Consider the following 25790-nt stretch of genomic DNA (forward strand, 5'->3'; position numbering starts at 1 on the left):
CGACTCCATCTCACCGACGCGATGCTTCTCCTCCTTCCCTTTGAAATGCAGAACGGGATGCGTCCCGCTCAATGGATCAGGATCCGGGCAGCATACTCTTCCTCCGGCCACTCGAAAAGCCTGCTCCATCCTTTTTTTCTCCTCGCTCCAACCCTGTTCCCTTCATTCTCGATCCATCAATCACATTTCCCTCTCTGCTCTTTTCTTCGCCTTCGCCCCACTCACTGTTCCCTCCGTTCGCTCCCAAAAACTCAATCTTTTCTCTCCGCAGCTTTCAAGGTAATTCTCTTCGCTTCTCATCACCTTCCCCTGTCTTACTTCAGATACTTCTCAGCTTCAGGAGGTAATACTCATCTAAATACTCCAAGTCTGTCTTCCTTATCATGTGTTTTCCAATATCATGCCGCTAACAGTCCGCCTCCTTTTTTTTCTGTTTCTGCTTCGAAATATCTTAACTGATCCACTCAATATCTTCACTCTAAACTTGGAATAATAGGTGAGATTGGAGCCACTTACTAATTATATGAGAATGAGAAAAAATTAATCTAAGTAAGCATTTAAAATGAACGTAACTGATTATTAAAGCCATAATATGTAATTGGACAAGAGCGCATATAATGCTTTGCTTCTTTACACAATTGATTTGGTTCAAAGATGAAAAAAAAACTGTCGGCTCAAGTTATGGATTTGGGTGGGATAAATTCCTCGTACTTATTGTAACCGCCATTATCCACTGCTTTTAAGGAAAGAATCTTTCATTTCGAGTATTACATCACATCACTACCACCTCCAAATGGCATTATATTCAAATGATTCATCGTAAATGAACACCTCTAGAATTGACCTTTGCAGTGTATGATTGCTCACTTTTAGAGCTCACGCGCTGCTAAGTCATTGACGTACGAATTCCACGCACTCTAAAAGGTTAAAATACAGTCGCATTACGAGGATTTTAGGGGCGCACCCAGGCTTCAAACTCATGTCCCTACACTTTCGTGTCCAAGCATGCTACCCCTTGTGCCCACGTCTCCTTCTTTTTTATCTTAGGGGAAAATTTCGACGTGCTTGCTTTAGGTTCTTCTCCTGCACCTTAAATTTCCGGATTCCATCCCATAAGATAAATTAAAATTTGCCCCATCTCTCTTTTCTTTCCGTCTTCAATTATGAAGACTATCTCGGCTTTTTTCTATTTTTTCTACTTCTCCACAGCTCCCGTTAATACTTGCGGATTTTCCGCTGGTATGAACGTGAGCTCCTACATCTTACGGTAAAATTTTTCTTTTCTCGGCATGAAGAGGAAAGCTTCTCGGCCACTCTGAGGGCGTTCCCTAAACGGCGGCGCCTTGAGAGCGTCTTTTGTTTCTTGTCACGTAGGCTGGCGCCATTCATCACTCATCCTCAAATCCTTGCCGTCCTATTGTATTATTTTCCTCTTACATTTTTAATTTTTTCACGCAGTATAAGGCCATGTCTGCACTTAAAGTTTTTCTGGGTCCTTATTCTTTCTTATCTGCTGCTCAACTTTGATAAAATTTCACTCTTTTATTGCTTCAATTTTGTTGTTACAAGTGATTTTTTTTTCTCTCAGCGGGTTTTTGGTGAACACATTTCTCTCTTCTTAATTACTACTTATAGCTATTGTGGATATGTATGCATATTGCAATAAACACTTGAAATTTTCAACGTTTATAAAGGCCTTCTTATTGCCGTAGAAACTAATTCGTTGGTCAAGTTTATTGTTGTGGACAGGTACCGGAAAAGATATCCTTTTTAATGGTAAGATAGAATATCTGTGGGAAATTGTTCGTCAGAGTTAATTATTTTCACGGTTTTCACATAATTCCCAAATGATTCTCATTTTTCTCTCTCAAATACGCATTTTTTCCATGCTCCCCGATTTTCTTTCCATTGCTGTCCCACTCTCCTGGCGATCTTACCTTCTTTCTTGCCACATATTGGACATTTTCGCTCACAGTTTTGCTCCCGTCATCATATCCTCCTTCAGAGCAAAAAAAAAAGAAGGGTTGATCCCACCCGGCATATCAACTTTCCCCATCATCATATTGTGTTCGAAAGTTAGGCCGCTCTCTACCCCACTCACACTTCGTCTTCATGGGCTTGTAACTTCTTGGCGTGAAACCTGAAAAGGATCTCATTTCCCACTTTACTCTCCATCGCTTTTCTTTCCCCCTATTTTCCCCTTTCTCCTCTCTCTCTCTCGCACTCTTCCTCACCACTCGTCCCGGTTTTTATTCCTCCTCTTTCCTTTCCCGCCTTTCTTCCCCCCCCTGGGCCCTCTCTCTCCTCCATTGAATGGCGGAAAAAATGAGCATTATCCGAAAGTTCGCTCCTTTTACATTAACCTTTAAAGGAGCATATATTTTCTCGGATGCTAAAAAGTGGAGACAACCTTAGGCTTCTCCTGACGTTGTAAATCGTGGATTTGATCCCGTTGCAAAATGTGATCGGCAATGAAAGTATAATATATGTTTTAGTAAAATATATTGCATTTCCCCATCACATTAAATCAAAAGGTGGGAAATTTAAGTAAGTGCCAGAATTACAATACAAATCTATAGAAAATCAAAATGAAATTTTAGTACTGGCTAACCATAGAAATCTGTCTTACGTCCCGATGTATTGTTGTCATTAGTTACGAAGCAGGACTTTTTAACTTGATTGAGTATGGGGAAAATGTTTTAACCTTAATTCTACTTATTCATTGACGTATGTAACTCAAAAATTTCTACTCCTGATCTTTACACGCCCTCTTTCATTGAGAGGTAGATTTGTATAGTTTGTTTGAGTCCAGTTTTTCATGGAGGATTCTTCATACGTGCTGAATAACAAGGTGTCATCAAATGAAACGGCGAAATAGCTGAGCTGAACTCCCTTGGTGCGTAAAACGCCGTACCTATGCATGTGCGAGCGAGATACCGGCTAGTCTTGCCCTCTATCGTCCGGGCGGGAAACTACCTCAGCCGCGCGCCGGCTGTCCCATTTTTTATAATCTGGTTTTTATCACGTCCTCTATCGAACACCGTCTTCTGCAGGTATGGAGCACACATTTCAGGCTGTTCTTTAAAGGAGGCAGCAATATATGCACTGTGTAACAAGGATTGTCGTATTTCAGCGCCTGATCCTATGTAAAGACCATCGTTAAAATGCTATCCAATTTATTACGGCTGCAAGTTATCCCTAATTGGAAGTGATGAAGGCGCTAATTTTTATTTTTATTACCGACAGTTGCCTTAATATAGCCTTTGTCATAGATTTGTATAGTCTATTCCATCACCATTTCAAAACTTCATTAGTACAAATGGATTTCACTGGAAGTATCATTTTTCCGCTCGAGTTTCTAAAATCTCATGATACTCACGGAAAGAAGAATAGAGTTTGGATTAAAGCCGGTGTCATTCTTCCTTGATTAACTCAGCGGAGGAGATGTGTCTCCCCTCTCTTTTCTTTCCCGCCCGAGGTGATCAATTAATCAGTTTTAATTATCTCGCGACGTCCCGCCTTTATATACAGGAGAGACCCCTCTCCGCTCTACTCTTTTGTTGCATAAATCTTTTGTCAAAAACATTCCGACGTAGAGAAGACTCCATGGAGCTCTTCCATGCCAACGTCTTTTATTTCCTCCTTCATTTCATTTGCATCGCACGTTGTCATTCTCTGACTTCGTCCACAGGTTTTTGTATTTTTCGTTCGTTTCAATCGTTTAGTATTTTTATATCGCATTTGAAGATTAATCTCAATAGTCTTCCGGTTCAAATAAGTCGTTAAAAACATTGCGAGTGTACATGTAGGATTTCTAAATTAAATTTGTTTAGGTATATCGAGAAATTAATTAAGTGAATTTTGTCGATAATTAGGTGGATTTCCCAAACCGGAAATCTTGACGTTTCCGATGCTTACTAAATCCTATTACTATTTCGATTCTATTTATTTTTCCAACACATTGTAAGGGATATTTTTACATTTGATTTTAAGCATGCTCTCAAGTTTTTTTTAAGTCTTTCGGTCCGAGTTATTTACTCAAAACATTATGAAGGCTCTTTCAGGATATCTAAACTAACTTTTTATGTCCAAAAAGTGAATAAAAAGAATTTATTTACTGTCAATAATGTAGGGAGTTAGGATCCCTGGAGTTCCTAGCGCTATTTTAATCTTAATGCACTTTGAATTCTATATAATTTCCGATCTCGTTGTATGGGGAATCGGTGCATCCAGAATAGGGTATGGTTCCCCCTCTGACGAAAACTCGCAATGGAATCGAAATGCTGATGTAATTGCGCGTACAATGCGCGCTTGCATTACTCATTGCGAGTGTTTCCTTCCTGGCTTACGCGCCGTGCACCCTCCTTAATCGTCCAAAAAATTAAACTTTGCGTCACTTACCCTCGGTACAGAGGCGAGAAATATATTCCTCTTTTCGCGGCCATCAGTACTCGTCATAAAAGCTGGAAAGCTCTTGCAATCTCGAATTTCAAGTGCGACCGCAGTTTTCATTGGCTTATCAAGTGCCCCCACACCCAAAAAATCTATTCTTTCGGTGCAATTTTTTCGCATCTCATTTTTTTCTCTCTCTCTCCCTTAATCTCGTGACGATGAGTGGAAATGCAAGTGTTATGTGTTCGAAGCTTAAATTCACTTGTTTTTCCCTCTCAGACCCTCCCTACTGAGTTGTGTACCTCATTTTTTTTCGCCTGTGTGCAGAGGTTAACCGATGTAATACGGGGATGCATATTTACGCCTTTTTGCCTTTGGTGAAAAAATGAAACAAAACATCGAGTGCTTACAAGGGGGAGGGAATCCTTTTTTTTCGGTACTCGGTTAAAAGTAGCGGGTGGATTTGATCCAAGAGATTTTTTGCCCTTGAAGGGTTTATGGTCTTTTCCGGGGCATATGGGCGTGTAAGACGGTAAAGGCCCACTGTTATATTCCCCTTTCATTTCAAAGTACTCGCGTTTTTCAGAGATGGGTGGTTTGTAAATGTGTGGACCCTTCTGTAGGCAGTAGTGCTTGCTATGCATTGCCGCCCAAACCTCAACCCCTTTTTTTATCGGAAGCGCTCTCTCTCTGCATAGGGGAGGGGGCGAGGGCAAATGTTTTGCATTGTCCTCCACCAAGACGACATTTCCACCCCTTCACAAAAAAAGTATGGAAAACTCTTCATTTGCCATTAACCTGCTGGGTCTCACTTCTCGCACCCTTTGGCATCGTTACTCTTCATTGTTTACGGCATGTTTTCGGGAGATGTTGCATCCGAATCGTCATATGTCGAAGTAACCAGATGGCTCGATATGTCCCGTTGCTTTCGGCCTGCGTACTTCCGGAAGGGTCTATATTTTCCTTTTAAACACGCTCCCAACTTATTGTGGTTCTTGCTCCATCATATCGTTTTAAAAGCCCTTCCCTTTCAATTTCTTTTTGTTTTTAAGGTGCGGCAAAACCATTGAAAACCTCCCTTCTCCTCCTTTGCGAGGTTGTTCCTCCCCCTCTCACGCATTCCACGTTTGCACGTCTGGCCTTAACGGAGCTCACTACCTCAACAGATTGCGTACAGCTCGAGAAGCAATAGCATCAATTGCTCCCTATTTTATTCATGAATATTTTGAGACAGTCGCTTTATTTGTGGGCTTAAATTTAAACATAAGGAACATGCTAGCGTACGTATTCTTCGATTTATTTTCGGCAGCCCCGAAAAATCATATTTGAAATCTACTATCAGTAATTTCATACCGCGGATACATTTTCATATTTGCAATATTACCTGTTATTTTAATTCCAAGGTAAAGGACGGAGTTCCTTTGGAGCCAATAACAACGTAAAAAAATGTTGAAAACCATAGAAAAAAACATGATTCTTGCCATATTAAGTTTTTCCGTGATGAAATAATGATGTGCGATTTTCCACAAAATAAAAATTGATCCCGACCCGCGTTTCATCAACCTGAAGAAATGAAGAAGATGATGAAGTGGGAAATAATGTGGAAACGTGGAAAATTGCAAATAATTGTTTCACTTTCGGTAGAAAAACGTTATTAGAAGTCTATTTTCGTTGTTTAAACACTGAAATGAAGAGTGACCTTTAAATAGCAGTGTTAGTCCAAACTCTTGGTAGGACTATTACTATCTAAGTACCAGCGTTAAACTAGGGAAAGGGTTATCGTGGTCAACAGTAACGCTTAATGCCGAGGTAGTGTATCCGCTTAATAAAAACGCGTTGGAAGCTTTTAATCTAATGTCCTCGTCTTCCAGCGAATCTGCTGCCCTCACCTCTTTATTTTTCGAAACTGTGTAACTGTTCATTGTTTCACCCCCTGCCCCTCACTCCCCCCCACCCTCCCCCTTCACATATGCGGCTCCAGTGCCCCCTTTTATCATCTTTTCCCATTCAACCCCTTTGTCGCTCCGACTCAACCCATTAACCCCCTCCTCCCCACGACTCTCAAGCCCCTCTCCCTATCCTCCACCGTAAGACTCCGCTCCTGATGGCACGATTGCCGCAAAATGTGACCCTTTTCTCGCTGTTGCGATATCCGTGCTTTTATCCCCATTCTGCTCCCGTTTCTGCATGATACCCTCCCCCCTATTTATGTCGCTCCTTTTGCCACCCTAAAAAACATCCCTTTTTATACCGCGGGTTGGGATGAGTCAGGATCAAATGTTTTCCACACCTTAACTTACAGTTAAATTATTCAAATCTCAAGGGAAAAAAAATTTATAATCCGACCGAGTGCCACTTCCCAGGAACTAGCGTATTTAAAACATGATTTTTGTTGTATTTTGTCGGTTAAAACTCAATATTTACGGTTTTAATGTCCCCTTATTTGATACGCTCAATGAACATTCAATGATATTTGTAGCTTTCCAAGATTCTAATGGTTTTTTTTTTACCAGGAATGAATATTCTATTAACCTTATTAATCCCTTCATTAAAAACACCAATTTACCCCAATTTAAGTGTGTTTTAGTTAATGGTATCGGCAGAAATGTTTGCCATATTGAGTCAGAGACAAGTTTTATTTTTATTTTTAACCAAGGAAGGAAATTATCAAAGTTCTCTTTGAGGTAGAAGTACTCGTAGGTGGTGGATTATCTTGCGAGCTCGATTGGTACTTGGACGTTCTCTCAGGACTCTTGGTGAGTCATCGTTCTCAGTCGACTGAAACTCGTGTGCAGCAATGCGTTTTATACCCTTGCGAAGTGAGCGCCAATTTGCGAGAATCAACTTCTTTCGAGCGAAGGGATTCGCGTCCTTTCTCACTCATGCGATGCGGATCGAAGATTTCCTTCCATTCAGGAAAACTCCCGTTTTCTCTCTCTCTCTCTCTCTCTCTGACTACTCCTTCAAAGCAATCCTCGTCTTTCTTCTCGCGACGTAATGTTACCCAGCTGAAAAGCTTAAGCGCTTCTCTCTGTCTTTATGGAACCTCCCTCGGACCGCTTTAACGCTTCTTATCCATCCAACCCACGCTTTCTGACTCCTCCACCGCCTCTTTAGAATATTAGAATTTTCCTCCGTGCCACGATTTTTACAAGGGACGAGTGATTCCAAAATGTCGATTTCGATTCCACCGGTCCTCGGGCACTGGTAATTTAATTTAAACACGGGTTGATTTATTTCATTGGTAAAATACTAGTACATGTATATGCTATACCTGAGATATACATACACTTTTCTGCCTGCCTAAGTTAACGCGCGTAAAGGAGTATCATTCAAGACTTAACCGACAGATAATTTTATTATGGAACATTTAATTAATTTTTCGTGAATTCACTTGAAAATGTGAATTATGGTTTCTTCGCGCTTATTGCAATGATACTCTAGTCTTCGAGGGAAAATGTATACATTTTCATTCCCTCTAAAAATTTAATCAATTTGCTTCAAAAGTCATTTTTAATTTCAAATTGTTCTTCTTATTATATACCTTTGCTCCGTTAATGTCACCCCTTCAACTTGATTCTTCCTCTTCACGCGATTCAGCCCTGATCTTTTTCACTATCTTCACTCCTTCCCAAACGTCTGCCAATTTGCTTGAGAGCTCATCCCTTGTGTGTAGGTACCGATGAAATGGGTTTGGGTGGGAGATATTCCATTCCCCCATCGTCCCATAATCCCCTTTCACCTGCGACCTATCTTGACGTCATGGTTACATTACAGTCAACAATTTCGTTTTTAAGGTATTTGGAAGAGAGCAAATACTATTACGGAAGGAGCTGTCGTCGGATATAGTGAAAATAGAGCTTTTAAAGCCCTTTAGCGGTGTTTTTTAGAAAATCATACTAAGAAGTACGTCAACTCTCAGAACAATCGATTGCATCTGTTGCTGGGGATAGAGGATTTCCAAAGCAAATTTGGAAATAACATAATGCTCAATCGTATGACATCATGTTCCTCTCATTTTTTATGCGATCTGTACTCCCTCATTCATCTTTATAATGTGTGGAATTAAAGTAGCATCCTTCTCCAATTTTTAATTTTTCGAGGTTGTTTACATGTGTTTATATATGCGCAGCTATATGATATATATTACTTGTTCGCCATTTTCTTCTCAGAAAACAATTCAGTGGATTGAAAAATAAAATAACTGCGGAGGAATTGTCTCGAGGTGTGACCCTCTCACGTGTCTCGGAAAGTTTTTTTTTTTTGGGGAATAATATTAAAGTGGTGTTATTTAATTCGGTGATCCTATATTCTGTCCCCTCTCGAATGATCTCTTTGCAGACAAAATCCCCCCGAAGCAGATCCGCGGAAGAGGATTTCACTCTGCGTCTGCTGCTCTTCGCTTTCCGCCATCCGAATAATCCTCTCACGAGAGAGAGAAAAAATATAGCGTGGATGTACCCGGTTTCATCTCCCAATCTCCCGATGCGCGGCGCTACTTATGCGTAATGAGGCGAAGAAAAAAATAGCGCTCCCCGTTCGTCGTCGTCCGACTGTGTCGAGTTCATACATGATATCGCCTTAAAAAAAAAAGCTCCCTTTGGAGTACATAATGGAATTCGATGCGATCATTTTTTCTCCGGTCGGGGTCGGAGAGGAATATTTTATTGTATTTTATTTCCATACATTCCGTAGTGCTCAAACCTGGGGTGTTAGGTATATTTTTCTGATTTCCCAAGTGTATCTCTCGTATTTTATGCGATATTTGCCTTTCCACAAATCTGTATAATCTGTGCAATTTAAAAGGTATGCTGTTCCAATGTTAAATTTGTCGTGGTTGTTAATCGAAGTTTGTAAGTACGCTCCGACTCGTTATTCTTGTAACCAATCAAAAGGTAAGTTTCCTCAAAGATCAATAACTTAATCGCTCAAATTACATCTGTAGAGCAGTTTCAAAGATTGTATGGGCTTAAAATCCCTTAGATTCCTTTTTTCGGCTTTCTTTTTGTCTTTAGAGCATCATAGTGAGTTCTATGTATTCTTAAAAGTTGAAGCTACATATTCCGCCTGCAATATTTGGTAGCGAAACCGTACTTCTATTTGGACAGTTGCTAGTTTTAAAAATGATACAACGGGCACTCGCTTTACTAATCTCTCTGTCTTTATTTTCCAAGATCTTTCTTCTATCATGCAGTTAGTCTCGTATAACGATTTTGTGTGTATTTCTTCAGGTCTTGTATTCACCTCTTACCATCTTTCCTCCTCTGCGAGCATTCTCTTCTTCATTTCTTTTAACCGCCTCCCCCAACTTCTTCCTCGTGTCCACGTTTTCCCCTCCCTTGTTTTTACGGCCCCCTCGTGCCTGGAAGATGATTCTTCCCTGCTCCCCGCAACTTCATTCCTCGGCGTGTTTGTCCAATGGACGCGAATCGTTTGCCCGGAACGATGTCCCTGTAATGGAGATAGGAAAGGGAGCTATTATCCCTTTTTCCCCTTCCTGAAAAATACAGGTGAGAATTCCAGTTCATATCGCGACGCATACAGGCTGTGTCGTTTCCTTAGCAACGTCTCTCTGGCATCAATAAAACTTGGCTCTCCTCGTTCTACTGCTCTTTCCTATTCAATTATTGTACTATTCTCGGGACACTATGCGTCACTTAGCCTTGCTTACTAACTCTTTGGGGGTGAGGTTGCCTAAGGGGGAGCAATTGAAATTCCAGTTGGGCATTGAAATTTTGATTCAATAATTGAACTAATATTTTTGTATCGCTTTCGTTTTGTTGAATTTAGTCCACCTTGTTTTTTGTCTGAAGCCATTTGGGACTTCTTTAATTTAATTTTCCTTCTTTCTTTACCTGGGAAGGTGTTTATTGAGTCCCTCTGTCATCGTTTCTTCGTTCGAAGTGATAGACGAGTGAGTTTACCCTTGCAGGCGGTGTAATTGCCTGTAAATAACGTGTTTTACACTCTCACTGAATCTAGGTCCTGCGTCGCGTCGGCTTTCGCAAACTTCTTCGGTCCTCTTTATTTGAGCCAAAAGGTCCTAAAATACCCTTCTCGATTGGTATCGTGTCGGGGGAGTAGGAGAGCCATTAATTTCTTTACCTTGCTTTCCTTTTTTTATTCCTCAAATTGCTTTTTACTTCTCTTTCCTCATTTTGTTTGTATTGCCCCTATCGCATCCTATATTACGAGCACCTTCCACTCGCGACATGTTCCTGAACGAGTTTGTTCGGTTGTTTTGGTTACATACGTAGGGGTTTGTTTTGAGTTCACAAACATTCTCCTCTCATATATATTTTTTACTCTCGACTCTCCCAAACTCCGTCTTCTTGTGTCTGACTATTACCGAGGGTGACCATTTATTGTCGACGGGATGAAAGTCAATATTGTTGCAGTCGAGTTAGCAGGTTCTTTAGCTTTGATTTCAACGGAACAGCGCGATGAGTACGACAATAAAATTTTATTGTCTGCGATAACAGGATTGCTTTAGATTGAAGTTACGTGACTCGCAGCCGTCAATCGTGTATTTCTTTTTCTGTGATTCCATCCCGGCTATGTGATTTCGAGATCTCAATTTCGTGGAAATTAGTGTACACTCAAGTTTATTCCCCTTTTGGTATTTGGTTTTTCTTGGTACACCATTGCATTTATACGTCCTAATTTACAATGTGTAGCAAGTAACTTAGTTCGTGGGCACGGATTTAATTTTTTTGGACCAATGCCGACTAAGCCAAATGATTTTTTCATGGCGACTTTAATCCTTGATAATAAATTGTGGTTTCATATTCACTATTACAATCTATTTTTGGGTGTACATCTGCGTGCTTAATATTTAAGCTCGACGTTTCGTTCCCCGTGCTGGGAACGTCGTCAGGAGGCACGCAGACGTACCTACACCGGAAAATGGATTGCTATAGTGCATATAATCGCTGCGGAAACAAAATTTGCGCTTTCACATGTTTCGTGCTGTATTTATCGATCAATTTGCAAGATTAATATGGTTTTATGGTCTTAAAAAAAGCTTGCAAAACGAAATGTTTCCAACTATTTAGAAGAATACAGAGGCAAACTTCCGTACCCGAAGATATCCGTCAATCCACAATTATCCCTTGGGGTTTAGTCGCACTTTATTCTTCTATTAAATGAATGGCAAATAGTTTTCTCCATCCCCTCATTGGACAGGCCTGGCGGCCATCGTTTGTCAGCCTGCTGTTCGGTAAAACAGCCCGGCAATCGATCAGATGGATTATACAGCCTCCATCCCAAGTTCATAGCTTGTAAGTACCGCCCGCCCCTCGAGCAGACATCCACGGAGGTCGTGAAAATGACCGCAGTCCGACCGACCCTCCTTCCGGTAAGAGGATCTCTATGGCGGGGAGACATTTACGCCAAAGCATCGTTCGCTGCTTAAAGTGCATCTGCCCGCTGTCATCTCTATAGCGGACGACGACGCGTCGTAAAAAAATTGGACGTACCAACGTACTCCTCCTTCATTTCTAAGGTTCCCCACGGCGATCGCATCCCCATCACTCCCACAATCGATAAAAGAAAAATGTTTCCCCAAATATCGGGTGTGCGCGGAACGTGTGACTTCTTTCTTCTCAGAGCCGTATTCCAGAACCTGACCCAATCATTAGTCCTCACTCAAAAATGAGCCAAGTTTTCTGCGGTTCAGATCTGAGGCTCAAGTTGAGCTTGAGTTAGAGTTTGTATTTTGGAAACTAACTTCGATTCAACTAGCTCGAGCTAGAGTAATTGTGATAACGTTCAATCGTAACAAATAATAATATTATTTTATTTTTCACCAGCGTGGCAACCAAGTTGAGCTTGAGCCAAGGTGAAGACTTGAGTAACATTCTGGTATGAAGATGCCGTTAGGGTCATTCCACCCCTCCGGGAAAAAATTATCTCGAGAAATTTTCACCCTCATCGTCAATACCGATCGTGAAGTGGATGTTTCTCGAGGTGATGGGTCGGGTGATTATGTTTCCGGATGGCGAGAATTTTACGACTGGCGATATGTTTCAAGGGTGCCTCCTCTTTCCCCGTCTTTGTCTCGAATTGCTTCGGAAGAGGAGCGGGGTGGGAACATCTTCGGCGGGGCTATCGAATGCTTCCCTCCCCGCGTATATGCCACCGAAAACTGCGATCGGTGAACTGAGCCATGAAGGAGGAGAGGTGGAGAGGGGGTTGGCTGTAAAAGGTCAAGGGGTTGATGCCTGTTTCCAAACGAACGAAGAAAGGGAGGGGGGGGAAGATTACGACTCTCCCTGCTTCAATGATTCACATTTCATCCCTGCTTCCTCCTCCCTCCGACTTAGCCGAAAACATCCCCTTGCATGAGCATGTTTTTATCCTCTGAAATGGCCTAGGTAGGAAATTGAGTCGTCTTGAACCTGTCAGAACCCAGTCTGTAATTTTTATAGCACTCAACACTCCGATATCCTTCATAAAACTTAACTTTACCTCCATTTACCTGATTCTTCTGAACTTAGTACACCAGTCGTTTTTCACCTTGAGTTGAGAATTTTTCCTTCAAACAAAATATTAATTATAAAAAATATATTATAAAATTATACTGACGGGTAATATGTAATTGTTTTTGATAGTTCACTCTTTCGTTTAATAAGGTCAATTATTCATAAATTGTTGGGGTTATTAAAGTTTCTCGCCGTCTAGTGAACGAGTTTCCCTTGACTCACTCGTATTCTAGAAACCCAGAATAGTGTTCACGGATACTGCCCGGTCTTATTTTCGCGCTTTATTCAATTAAGGGATAGAACATATCCTCTCGACACATCCCATGTTTCATCAACGGGACGTGTAACCTCAATTACTTTGACTTGTCATGGTTATTATTTTCATACTCTTTTCCAATTTTGTCGTGGTAATAATATCCGTAATCATTATCAAAATTATACTGTAATTTAACTCACTTAGCATGTCTTTTTGTGGGAGAGCGGGTCTTCTGTTGGACAAATAAGGTAGCTGGAAGGTCTCATGAATTGTGGAAAGGAGTGGATTTTCTCCCCCTCGGTCACTGCGCACCCTGTCTTGACCCCGCACGCGTTTTGATGTGGCGTTGGCCGGGGTGTTCGGCGGGAGGTCGTAATGCGAGACCTTCGCTCTTCGAATGTGAGGTCGTGGGAGAGGAGGTCGGGCGATGGAGGAGAGGTCAAGCGGCGCACATGATGAAGATGGAATGGGCGCGCAGGAAACGTCGTGTGGACGGGCGACACTCCTGTGGCTAGAAGCTGTGGAGGCTCTCTCCCCCCTCAGCCACCGATGGGAACTCTCGCGTTGATGGCCACCGAATGAGAGTTGTGGGGGGCTAAAGTATGTCGGCGTTCGAGCCGGGGTAGTGACGTGTGGGCATTCTTGGCTTATCGGCAACGCCGTAGTCTTGCTCAGGCGATAACGAAATCATTGTTTCACATTTTTCAGTGGAACTATTGAAGGAGAACTTTCAAACTCGGAAGCTGTCCGCTAAATCTTGATTTGGCAAACTCGTGATCGTATATTATGTGTATCGCCATAGTTTTCTCTTGGGAAGAGAATATAGGAGTTAAATTCATTTAAGGTGTAGTAGGATAAATGAGACATTGACTTATTTCGATTGGACTCCTAAAGCATATGCACATATAGGTGTCTCTCATTGATTGTCATCCTGCCTCTAGGAGCCTGAATCCTTCTCAGATGACATCCATCACTACGTAGAACATTTCAGAGCCACTAAAGAGTGATATTTTTAACCGAATATTTGGTTCTATCAGCATTTTATTACAGATGAGTTTCATTGAAGCTTATGAAACAATCTTGACATTCTTTGGTATCTAAATCCACCAAAAACAAAAAAAATAAGAGACGCCATGCAGCAATACCGCTATCGCACTCTTTACTTTTTCACTTCGGGTTTTACGAAGGCATTGATAAGCCATCCCTCTATCCTCACGTTGGCTTCGATAGGTTATCGGCTGGCGCGCGACAATGATATGAATGAGCGTTTTTTCCTTATCGAAGGCATTGTGCCTGGTTAGCCACCGGATACTTCGCCCTATACAGAAGCGCTACGGCAGTTACCTTGGTGCGGCAGTCGGAATTTCACAATAAACTGACGCTTCTTTCAAGTTTCGATAACGCGGACCTGAAGTGCAATGAAATCGTTTGATTAGGCGGGCAGTTGCTCGAGTGACATCGACTATCATGTTAAATACTCTTAATATTACATGGAATGCTCTTGTTTGTATGCTGCGGTCATCAGAATATATTTTTTGTCTATTTTCCCATAACTATTTGGATGATTTTATACGATGTACATAGAAACCGGTAGTAAAATATAAGCAATAAAAATTTTTAAAAAATTAAGCAATATATGACTTCTATCACCTCAAATAGCATTTCTTCAGCTTCTCTAAATTCCACGCCCTAAAATTTGAGTCACTGGATTATTTTTCCTTGTCCTTTTTCCTGATAATTTTTTCTGAATCAGGTGACGGTGTTTTTTACATTCAAAATTACATAAAAATCAATTGGGCTTAAAGTGTGTTAAAAATAGATTTAGATTTAAAAAGTTTGATTCAAATTTCAAAATTCAGGAAAAATTCTAATTTTAGATTTAAAATAGAAAATAAAAGGCGTAACAATTAGTTTACACCATTTAAAGTAATTTCATTGGCGTTTTCGTTGCCTGCTTAAAATTGTATATTTAAATTTCTGATACATTTCTCATTTTTCTTTACCATACTTCTTAAATCACTCAACAATTTATAGTCTCCATGATATGTCGAAGTCTGGATAGAGGTGATAATGAGGCCATGCCTAAGTTCTTGCGTCGCAAGTATCGGTGTGTTTCGTGGAGAAACCGATAGGTGTACCGGAGATGGAAAAAGGATGGATGGCTCGAGCTGTAAATACTTAAAGGTGTCATGTGAACTGCTCTTCTTCGGGCGTGGAGGGAGGGGGAGAGAATTGGGGTGGAGGCATTCCTCCCTTTGTGTGCGGACGGGTGGACAGGGGGCAGTTTGCGCGGTGGTAACATGGGGATGGACTATGAGGAGGTGCCCATGAATTGTTGGCTGGGGGGGGGGACGGGAAGTGGATATGGGGGGGAATGAGTGGAAGATAGCGGTTGGGAGGGGTCTTGCGATGGGTTTGAGTTATGGCCATGACCACCAGAGGCCCTCACAATGCGATTCTTTTTCCCTCTCTTCCCACGCATTTCTTCCTCCTCCCACCCTACTGCATGACCGATCTGTTTCTTTTACTTACCGTCTCGATACGCCTTCTTCTTCTTCGCAAGGAATTTTCCTCTTTTTAGCCGACTTGTGGTTTCTTTTCATTCCCCTTGCAGCTGGAGTTCAGGGGAGTCGCGGAGTATGTCGGTGTTTATTGGTCTTTTTTATCGCTCGCTGGTATCTTTTTATTCCCTTAAGGTTTCTGTGAATAGAATCGAGTCGCCGTTGTTTATGACTCTGTTTTGGGGGTTCAATCGTGTTTTTTTTTTATTTAGAGCTGTTGGTCTGTTGTCAGCGACCTTGTTCTCGTTTGAGTATCCCATCGAGTATTTTGATTTCACGGAAAAAGTAGCTTGTAGTAGCCTCGAACCATGTAACATCGTGTACGTGAATAATTTTATTGGGTTCCATCATCGCCGTTTTGCTCTGATTAAATCACAACAAAACTTCATATGCAGAGGCGTTGTGAAGATTTGAAATATCTTCCAAACCATTTCTTTTACTGCAGAAGTCTATTTGATGTGAGTTATTCCAAATCAGGCATGCAGCACTCATCTTAGACTTATTCCGAAACGCGCTCTTTCGCCGAACACAGGCGATACACTCAGGACAACGATACGAGGTCAGACCACAGACTAGGGGAGTGCTAAGAACACGAATATGCTATCATGCAAATAAAAATATTTATTAGTGATGAAAAAACGAATAGTTCACGTAGTAAGTGAGTCATGTATGAGTTACAAAAGCCAATAAATTAGTTCGTATAGGATTTCGTTATTTTCCTTAGTTAGTTCGGACCTTAAAATCTACCCACTGTACCACCGCGCTCCCATATTCGAATATATGGCTGACATTAACTTTTGAGCATGCGCTACTAATGAAGTAGTTCGACCACATATGATGCATACACAGTGGCGCCGACTCCATGGGGCCTGAGGGGGCCCGAGCTCCCTCAAAAATTCGTTATGGGTGTGAGGAAAATATGTGCCAGGCTTGTCGATTTTCCCCGGTGTGTTCAGATATCGAGATTCGAGTTATCAGGGTTCTAATGTTGATCATATGGCTCTTCTAAAACGCTTGAAAAACTTAAAACTCACTACTTGTCAAATTTCCCGGGGCAAGATTTGTTTGGGCCCCCCAATATTTTTTGTAAGTCGGCATCCCTGTGCATACATTTCCCTTCTACACCTATTTATGTAGACGTTTCATGTGCAATAGTGGTACCTGTCAGTCGGCATATTCTACCAAGCTTACTGTATACCATATTTATTGGCCTAGCACTGAGCGCACTTCATCGATGAAACAGCCTATATTCCCTTCTCGAAACATGAGTAGGCGTTGCTGTTAAAATCTCCGCCTTCCCACCCCCATTGTTCTCGTCCGCACCATTCTTTCCCATTGATGGCCCTTGCGGATTGGCGAGGCGAGGCATTCCCGTTCCATGATCGCATTCGGAAACGATCGACTTGAGTTACGCGACAGATCCGGCTCCGCTCCGCGATACTCTCGGACCCAGTTCCCTCCTTAATTGCATAATGCGTCGCCACCGAAACGGAAGAGAACCGTTCGTTTGTTATAAAGATGGGCCGTAACAGAATCGCGCGTGCATTTATCCCTGCTCTCTCCGTATATACCTCCTCATATATACGGGGTGTCGATCTCCCTACCGCCTGTCGGAGCGTACGTACGGAACATAAAGTTCGGGATCGCCTCTGGAAGAAGAGGAGTGTGGTGCAAGCTTCGATAGAGTTACGACCTAGAGGAGGGTATTCATCAATAGGGCATTAATTGAGAGATAGGGCGGTGGAGTAAGAATTCATTTTCGGATAGGTTTTAGTGTCAGGACAGAAGGAATTGAATAGCAAGAATGATGATTCACCGTCGTCGATCTTGGGTATTCTGGGAAATTATTGCATATCTCGCATACTGCTCCCTATTGAATCATCTTTACTAGAATAAAGTAGGGATTCCAAATGGAATTTATTTTGGGAACTTTGTCATAGTTTTTCCGCGTGAACGTGTTCTGTTGTCACAGTGAAGTGACTCAAATGATCAATCTATTCATCACCATTCTCCTGGCCACGGGCTGAATGTACTGGTAATGAAAATATTTAACTCAGAAATAACGGGTCACCAGTAGGCTTTGTGTACTTTCATGCAATGAAGACGTATTTTCTACTTTTCGCCAGTGCTACTGTCCACAACTAAATTCGCGGTCGATTCTACCACTGATCTTCCTGTGGCATTGATGCCAGCCGGAAAAAGTCTTTCACTGCTTTTACATCCATATTCTTCGTTATAGTTCTTCTCCATCCCATATTTATAATCAAATTTTTGAGATCATCCCGAACAACTTTCCCTGTTCCCTTTAATGTGGAGTCTTTTCCCGCTTCATTGAGTATTTCTTTCAAAACATCTTCATCCTCAGCACTTAATTTCTTTTCATCATCTCCCCCGCAGTTTTCTTAAAGTATTCATGTGCCATCTTTTGTTAGAGGTACTTAAAGCACCCTCTGATGTAACGGACCGAACACAAGGCACGGATTGAGACAGTATCGTGTGTCCTTCCCCATTTATACCTTCGCGTCACAGGACAGCACCCTTGAGGACAATAACGGGGAGATTTCAGCGGCGCCCCATGTAGCATGTACTGCGCCCTTGTTATGGGGATGGGTCGGGGGACCGTTAGGCGCCGACTTAGATTGAGCCCTTCACTCGCGAGACGGACATGGCGAGGAATGAAGGATGCCGGGAAGGAGACGATGGGGAGAGAGAGCCGTGAACGAGGCCGCCCCTGTCCGAGGGCCGTTTCCAGCAAGATCCTCGTTCCCCCAGGGCCATAAGCCCCTTGGTCCACAATGGCAAGGGCGACGGGCCCTTCATCATTCCCATCCATTTGGTTTTACGACCCTCAGGGGCGACCCGAGCTGAGGGCGGGGGAAGATGGCGGGATCCCAGGGTCAATCGGCGGGAATAACCGTGGGGAGACGTCATTATTGGAGATTAGAAATCCATTATGCATCACTGCTTCTCCATCGCATCGGAGAGACTTCAACAGTCGTGGTCCTCTAGAGGTGTTGTGCCGTGGAGGCCGGAATGGGATTGCGTTTCCTTGACACCCCAGACTCCTGTTATTGCCTTACCCTTCGCTTGCCTTGCTTATCCTTGCTGCGTCTTCTCGCTGAATACATCAGCTTTGGAAAAGTTCTTTAACCGTTTGTGGCAGTGTGGTAGGTCGGGGAAAAGTTCCCTTCTTAAGGGGGATATCATCCGCTTTTCCGGCGAATTTAAACGATGAAATATTTCCAGTTTTTTCTGCCCTGTGAAGTTGACGAGCGCTATTGCACATGGCCTGAAAATCCTTTAAAAAAATTGAATGCAAGTCCAATATTTTATAGGAAGGGACTTGCATTTTTTTTCTCAGATACTCATAAATATTTGACAACCGAAGGACGTAATGCTGTTCGTTATCTTCTATAGGGCTGTGTAGAATTTACCTTGAATTAAAAAAACGTTTATTTTAAGTGAATTTAGATTATGCGACTATTTCTATGGATTAAGGGCTTGTAAAATCATGTCGGAAACATACTGCGGCCGATTGTTTCCATAGTTGTCACATTAACAGTGTGGTAAAGGAACGCAGAGAACAGTCCATGATTAAAACATAAATGGTAATATCCACACTATTTTATTTAACACTTAACCGACCATGGTTTCGACACTTTGTGTCATTTTCAAGTGTCAGTTGAAAATGACATTGTCAAGTGAAAATGACCCAAAGTGTCGAAACCATGGTCGGTTAAGTGTTAAATAAAATAGCGTGGATATTACCATTTGTGTTTTAATCATGGATATAGCATTATTCCACAAAATTAAGCCTGAAACGATTTTATACGTTCAGGGAACAGTGCTTAACTGACTAGCATAGGTTCACGTAACATGTCGAAGTAGTAGATAATGTTCTGCATTTGTCACCAGAAAAAGTTTGACTCGTTACTCAAGTATAGAAGTGACTAAGTCATGTGATTTGTCGAAGTTGGAGATGATTGTGCACATTGCCCCATTTCCCCAGCTACTCGCGGGTCGGGATTTTTCCCTCGTGGTCCACTCGACACGCCTCAGTTTCCGGGAGGGATGTCGCGAGGCGAAGGAGAGTTCCGAAGGCGGGAGACGTGGTCATCCATTGTCCGCCTCTCTTTCCGGTCATGCCGGCGGTGGTTGGCCATCGGCCACGCTCCTGCGGACAGTGGTCACCCTCAGCGTAACCCGGCGTGACGCAATCCCACCTCTCAAGTGAGTGAGACCAATCGCGCTTTGTTGCTCTGAGGGCCCAGCGGGTGGTCAGTAAGAGGGAGGCCTCGTAAGAGGGAGGAGCGGGGTCAAGTAGGGGTCGTGGGACTGTCTTCTTTACCCTGGTTTTCGTCCCAAAGCTGTTGAGCCTAGTTTGGACGTTTGAGAGCGGGTTCCTATTCTCTATGTCGATGAACGACATCTATAACATGGCTTTATCCTTGTACTTAAAATAATCATTACACTTCGTCACCATTTCAGCTAAATGCTCAAATAATGCTCAGTCGTGTATTCTTTAATTTTATATTACTTCAAAAATACAATAAGCTGTCTGCATTGCAATGCAATGTCAGCATGAGGGAAAACATTATTGAATGCAAATAATACTTAAAGTGGAAAAATATCTACACGTGTGGTGGCATTTATTGTAAATAAGGTAATATTTTATCATTGCGCTATTGCTTTCTCACAAGTGTTTGCAGTCGGCGCGAAGTAAGGGTTAGATGATTTTTGAAATTTTATTCTTACAGTTCTCGACTTCTCTGGGCATAAATATTTACGGAGCTATATTTCTCTTCTCTTGTACTGCCTACCTGTGCAAGGGACTACCTTTTAGTTGTACTATTTTCCTTGATCTAATTAATATGGTTCAAGTTGTGCTCATCAGTGATTTTTTATTTCAATTGAAAATTCTGTGCCGTAACTCATCGTGGTTTTTATCTTTTTTCTCATCTTCCTCAGGTCGACAAGAAGGCCTTCCTGCAGAAGGGCAAGGAAGGAGAAAAGGCGGCCTCCCTGACCAATATCTTCTCGCCGTTGATGCCGTCGGCGAGTCCGGGCCTTTGGGCCCTGATGGCGGTGTGCGTGGGCGCGCAGGTGATGGGCCGCCTCTGGTGAGGGCGGGCCAGGGCCGGCGGGGCCTCGGGCAAGAACGCCGGCAATGCCCCAAGGGCCAAACAGCGCCGAGGAAAGTGAACGCCACCAAGGAACTCCGCGAAAATCTACGTCCCCCTTGATAGAGAAAGGGTTTGATAGACTGCCGGCGAAAGTTAAGTTTCCATTGTCCTGAAGAGAAACCTGAAGTTTGAGGGAAAACGCGAAGTTGTAACGAATGTTATTGCCTCAAGCGCCGATACGGAATGTTATTTGCAAGTCCGTTTGCGTTAAAGGAGTTCGGCTTTGACGAACGCCTTGAAACCAAATAGACGCTCATAAAAGCTGCATTGTCGATAACCGATGAAAAAAAATTTTGGAGGAGTTCTTTGGGAGCTGAGGTTTATATGAATTATACTATTATCAATGAGAGCGGAGATTTTGTTTGCAAATACGGGCGATATTTGTGAAGTGGATTTCACTGCCCATCGCTTCCGCAAGAGTTGAACATTTTAAATGGTGGGAAGCGGAGAGTAAAGATGCATAAGGTTTAATAATAGTAATTGATAAATATTGTGGAACAATGTGTTTTCATACCCGGTTAAGTGGGTTTGTTTTTTGGAAGCTGCAATGTGATTTGTGTCCGCGCGACGTTGTCAAGGGTGACTCGCGCGGATCGTTTTTTGTTATGGCATTTAATAATAACAAAAAATGGATAAATATAGATAATCTCTCGTTTAGTTACAAAGAGATCTGGTTCTCCAAAAAAAATGTGGAGTTTTAAAGTGGAGAATTAGTCAAAGGGTGGTGAAATATTTTGCTAGTAGAGGGAGGGGTATGCAGTGTGTTTATGTTTTACCAATCAATCCAAAGCTGTAAGAGTCATTACTGTCCTGATCGAGGCAACTCTCATTGCTTACCATTGTTTTTTCCTTTCAAATGTTCCTCCGTATAATAACCTGTGAACTGTCTTTGCATTGTGGCATTAGCAGAAATATATATAGATATATATTGGCCTTTATTTTTTCGTCCGCGGACGCTTATTGATATCTGCTTACTTGAGACATTGCTTCGAAGTCAAATCTCCCGCATCTCGGAGTTTGAAGAGACTTGATGGGGTTCTGTTGGCTGAACTGTTCTGTATTCGTTTCAATCTGAACTGGTCCTGCCAAATGCTCATTGGAGCTGTAACAAGGTGTTGTGCGATTGACTCAGTGAGACGTCAAAACTGATTACCAGCAATGGGTTTTTCGTGTGCCAAGTTCTCCGTCCTAACAGCTCTTGAATCAGAGAGTTGCTATGGATCTACGAGCTTTGTTGATATCGCTCTGGCTCCACCACACCACTCACCGAGCAAGTTGGAGCTTAATGGGATTCAGATCGCTGTGAGATGTGTTCTGGCGGACCTTAACCGTCGTTTCCCTGATGAGAGTTCAGAAATATTGAATTCCCAATGTTACTTCGAGTGAGCTATTAGCAAGAGAACGAAGATGAATGGGCTTGAAAAAAAATAAGGTGTGATTCCTGTGGTTTAATTCAAAGGGAGCAAACATTCAGTTTATTTGCGTTTATCTTATGTTCTATTTTTGTGTTTAAATGGTGCATTTATGATTTTCTGTTCAAGGCCGGCATTCCTAGTGGTCTTTTTTTCTTAAAAAAAGTGTTTACTACTTCATTTCTTGAATATACTTGTTTCAAATGCGTGCTCGTCAGATGCATGCCATCCTAATCATTTGGGGAGAAATGATGTTCATACCATATTGCTTTGTGTTTTTGATTGAGCAATGATTTATCACTTATTTGTTTGTAAATTGTCAGAAAACCATTGGGGTCTTCGCTTTATTCTTATTTGAAAATTTGTCCTGTAATTTTAGTTTTTTCTATGCTTACTACGCATAGACATTGCGGGTTACCCTGTAATTGAAATAGCTTTTGTTTCTGACACCCGTTGGTATCAGAATGTGGTCTTTGTTTTAGTTGATATGTTTGCTTGGCACTCAGCAAGTAAAAATTATTGCGTTACTGATTGAAATTTCAGTGTTGTGGTGTGTATTTTTTAGTTGGTTGATATTTTTTGCTGAAAAGCCATTTCGTTTGATTTTGTTTACTTTGTTATAATCACAGTGTTTGCATTTTTGGGAAACATAATATACCAATGGGTTTACCGAGATTTGTTCAAAATATGTCAAGAGTTTTCACTTTGATTGAAAACCGTTGTGTTTAAAGGCGCTCCATGAGCATACCATTAAGTATCCCTAAATTTCGAATGAATAAGTTTGATGAGTTTCGTTGGTCTTGGTAGGTACTTGATCACTAGGTTCATGGCTTTTTCGTCACAAGAGTCTTGTTGTGACTGCTTTTTCCAAAAATATTTTGTTCTAGTTTGCCACTTCCAATTGATCTCATTTTGAGTGAACTTGAAGATACAAAACGCCCGCCAGTGCACGTCAACCTGTGTGGATTTCTTGAATATTTTCTTTTTCATTATCTTCAGCTTCTTGAATATTTTTGAAAGAAAATGATCTTCGTGATTTTATTTTGTTTTTAAAAACAATCGTTACTAAATTAAACACTTCAGCCCCTCGCTCGATGGAGGGCGTGAGTGAGGTTAAGCAAAGATGCAATAGTCTGGCAGAAATGGTCGATTCACACTGTAATATGTTTTGTAAAAGTTGAATCCATATCCTTTGATGTGCACTGAGTCTCAGGAAAATTTTACCTTGGGCGAGAGCTGTGAAAGGGGGATATGATATGCATTGAAATGGGAGTTGATTGTGATTTGGAATCACTTGTCAACTTTCCAGATCCCCATTTTCTTCTTTTTCCTCAGAGAGTCTTTTATTGTCTATAGGTTGGGGATGGGAGAAAATTATTTTTTTTTCATTGAAAGTTTCTTTTGTTTTCAATTGATTTGTGATTTTTAAAAACTAAAAAAAGGGAAAAAAGCCATGTTGTTGATGAATAATTCGTTGATTGTGTTTTGTACATTAGAATGGAAGCCAGATCCTTATGGAGAAGAGTTTTTCTCCTGAGGTTTTGGTTGAAAAAGAAAGTTTTCCAAATGATCTCCTTGCAAGTAGAATAGTTAGGAAGATTAGTTGTTAGCACTGATCTTCGCTTTTTTTGTAGTGTTCTAGTGTAGATATTTTTCCTCTCTTCAAATGCTGCTCTTTGCTTTACTCATTCCATCGCTTTGTGCCTTCTTCATGGACGGAAATATTGTAATATGTTTCAATTCACTTTCAGGGTTAAAAATAATTTCAGTTGCTAGACCAAAGAAAACCAAGAATATTTTTTGCGTCACTATCTACTAACGTGGGTGACCGCAGTTTGTCGCAAGCTAATAATACTAATTTTTAAATACGTAAAACAAACAAAATTAGTTGAAGTACCAACGGTTAAAAAAAACAATTAGTCGCACTAGAATTTCGCGAATACATTATAGTTGAGTTATAACTTTACCCATTTCAAGTTACTTAATGCCGAAAAATATTGCCAATATCCAAATCATTGGCAAGAAAAAAACATCGCTATCGTCATTCGAACTCGCTGTTGCGTTTTTTTGGACCTTTCCAACCCAATGTTATATCTGGGAGATAGTGAAGCTTTAGATTCGTCGTTCAAATTACATTTCCAACTCAATCATAATCATCATTAAGATTATTCAATTTTCACATAACATGGCCAGTAGGTAATATCTGTCTAAAGAGGAGCTGAAAAAGCAAACATTCTTAAAATGGCGGATCTTCATATTTGATGATGCAACTACGGGTAGTAAAGGGAAGAAGGAATGAATACCTAGGAGGGAAAAATCCATTGGAGGTTGCTGACTCGAGTTCTTGATGCGTAGTAGAACTGCGCGAACCTAGTTGCGAGCAAATGCCTCGGTAAGCGCAGGTTTGTTTTCGTTTCGGCACGTACGTGACATGGTTCAAGGGCAAAAACGAAGCGTAAGTCTCCGACCGGCGTAAGTGAGAACGTTCGATCCGAGTTAGAAGGCGATAAGGAGGTGGGGATAGCGCAAATCTTTTGTGGCGTGGCGTGATTCACATGCGTTGGCATTCGTGGAAAGGGGAACATTTCTCGAAGACCGTGAGTGACTGTGCTCTCCGTCTACCGCTCCAACCAACCACTAGCCGTACTCTTCGAAGTGTTTCTATTCGACGTTTGCGTACGTGGAAGTCTGCGGTGGTTTGTAAAAATCTATATTTTGGAGAATTCGGCTGCTTTGACGGGAAGGGAATAGGTGTTTGAAGGGGGTGGGGGAGAAAGGTTGAGAGGGAGAAAGTGAGCGAGCTGCGCGCGTTCGAAAAAAAATTGAATGACGAATTGCGGACTTGGGATGGGGAAGCAGTGACTAACCGGAAAATTCTCTGGAAGCCGTCTTTCTTTTGTTTCCTTCTGTTTTTTTTCAATTTCTCGTTTCATTTGCCTCCACTCCATGCTATGCCCATCGACTCCTTTTTCGGATGCATTTTTTTCTCGGGATATCCTTCTCTCTCTTCATACTTACCCCCTTCCCTTGCCTCCTCATCGTTGCCCATACAGAGAGGGAAAGAGGAAAGGGGGTGAGGATTCGCTAATGACTGTAGACCAGGGCAATCCTCTACGTGACTCATGCATCACAGTTTTATTTTTCAATCCTTTACATCCCCTCGCAATCCATCACTGAATTCTCTACCGTAAGCTCCCTGCTCCACTGATATTTTTTTGCGAAATTCCCCTCCCTTTCAACCCTTGTCGATCCGTTGATTATGCTGGTAACAAGCCGTTGTTAAGCAATCTCAGCGATGAATATGAACTGTCTCAGCGCTGAATTCAAATCGTTGCGAAGCTGTCTTATCTCATACTGGTAACCGCGCACCGCTAATACTTTATTAGATTGCTTTGTTCTCCAATGATATTTATTTCACTGATCTATCTTATCATCGGATGCGAACTTTAACGTCTCAAAATTTAAATTAAATTTATATTCAGTTTAGGTTTCTTAACAGGTTT

At 41.7% G+C, this 25790-nt stretch overlaps 1 protein-coding gene across 1 annotated transcript in view; it reads left to right on the forward strand.

Moving 5' to 3' along the window:
• LOC124157062 (sterile alpha motif domain-containing protein 1-like) overlaps positions 1–20897 on the forward strand; it is a 69764-nt gene extending 48867 nt beyond the window's left edge. Inside the window, exon 3 of the mRNA XM_046531534.1 lies at positions 20661–20897. Coding sequence (XP_046387490.1) covers positions 20661–20816 — 156 coding nt within the window. The 3' untranslated portion in view covers positions 20817–20897. The remainder of the gene's footprint in view (positions 1–20660) is intronic.
• Positions 20898–25790: the final 4893 nt, after the last annotated feature.

Source organism: Ischnura elegans, chromosome 4 (genome assembly GCF_921293095.1).
Source record: "Ischnura elegans chromosome 4, ioIscEleg1.1, whole genome shotgun sequence".
Classification (NCBI taxonomy): domain Eukaryota; kingdom Metazoa; phylum Arthropoda; class Insecta; order Odonata; family Coenagrionidae; genus Ischnura; species Ischnura elegans.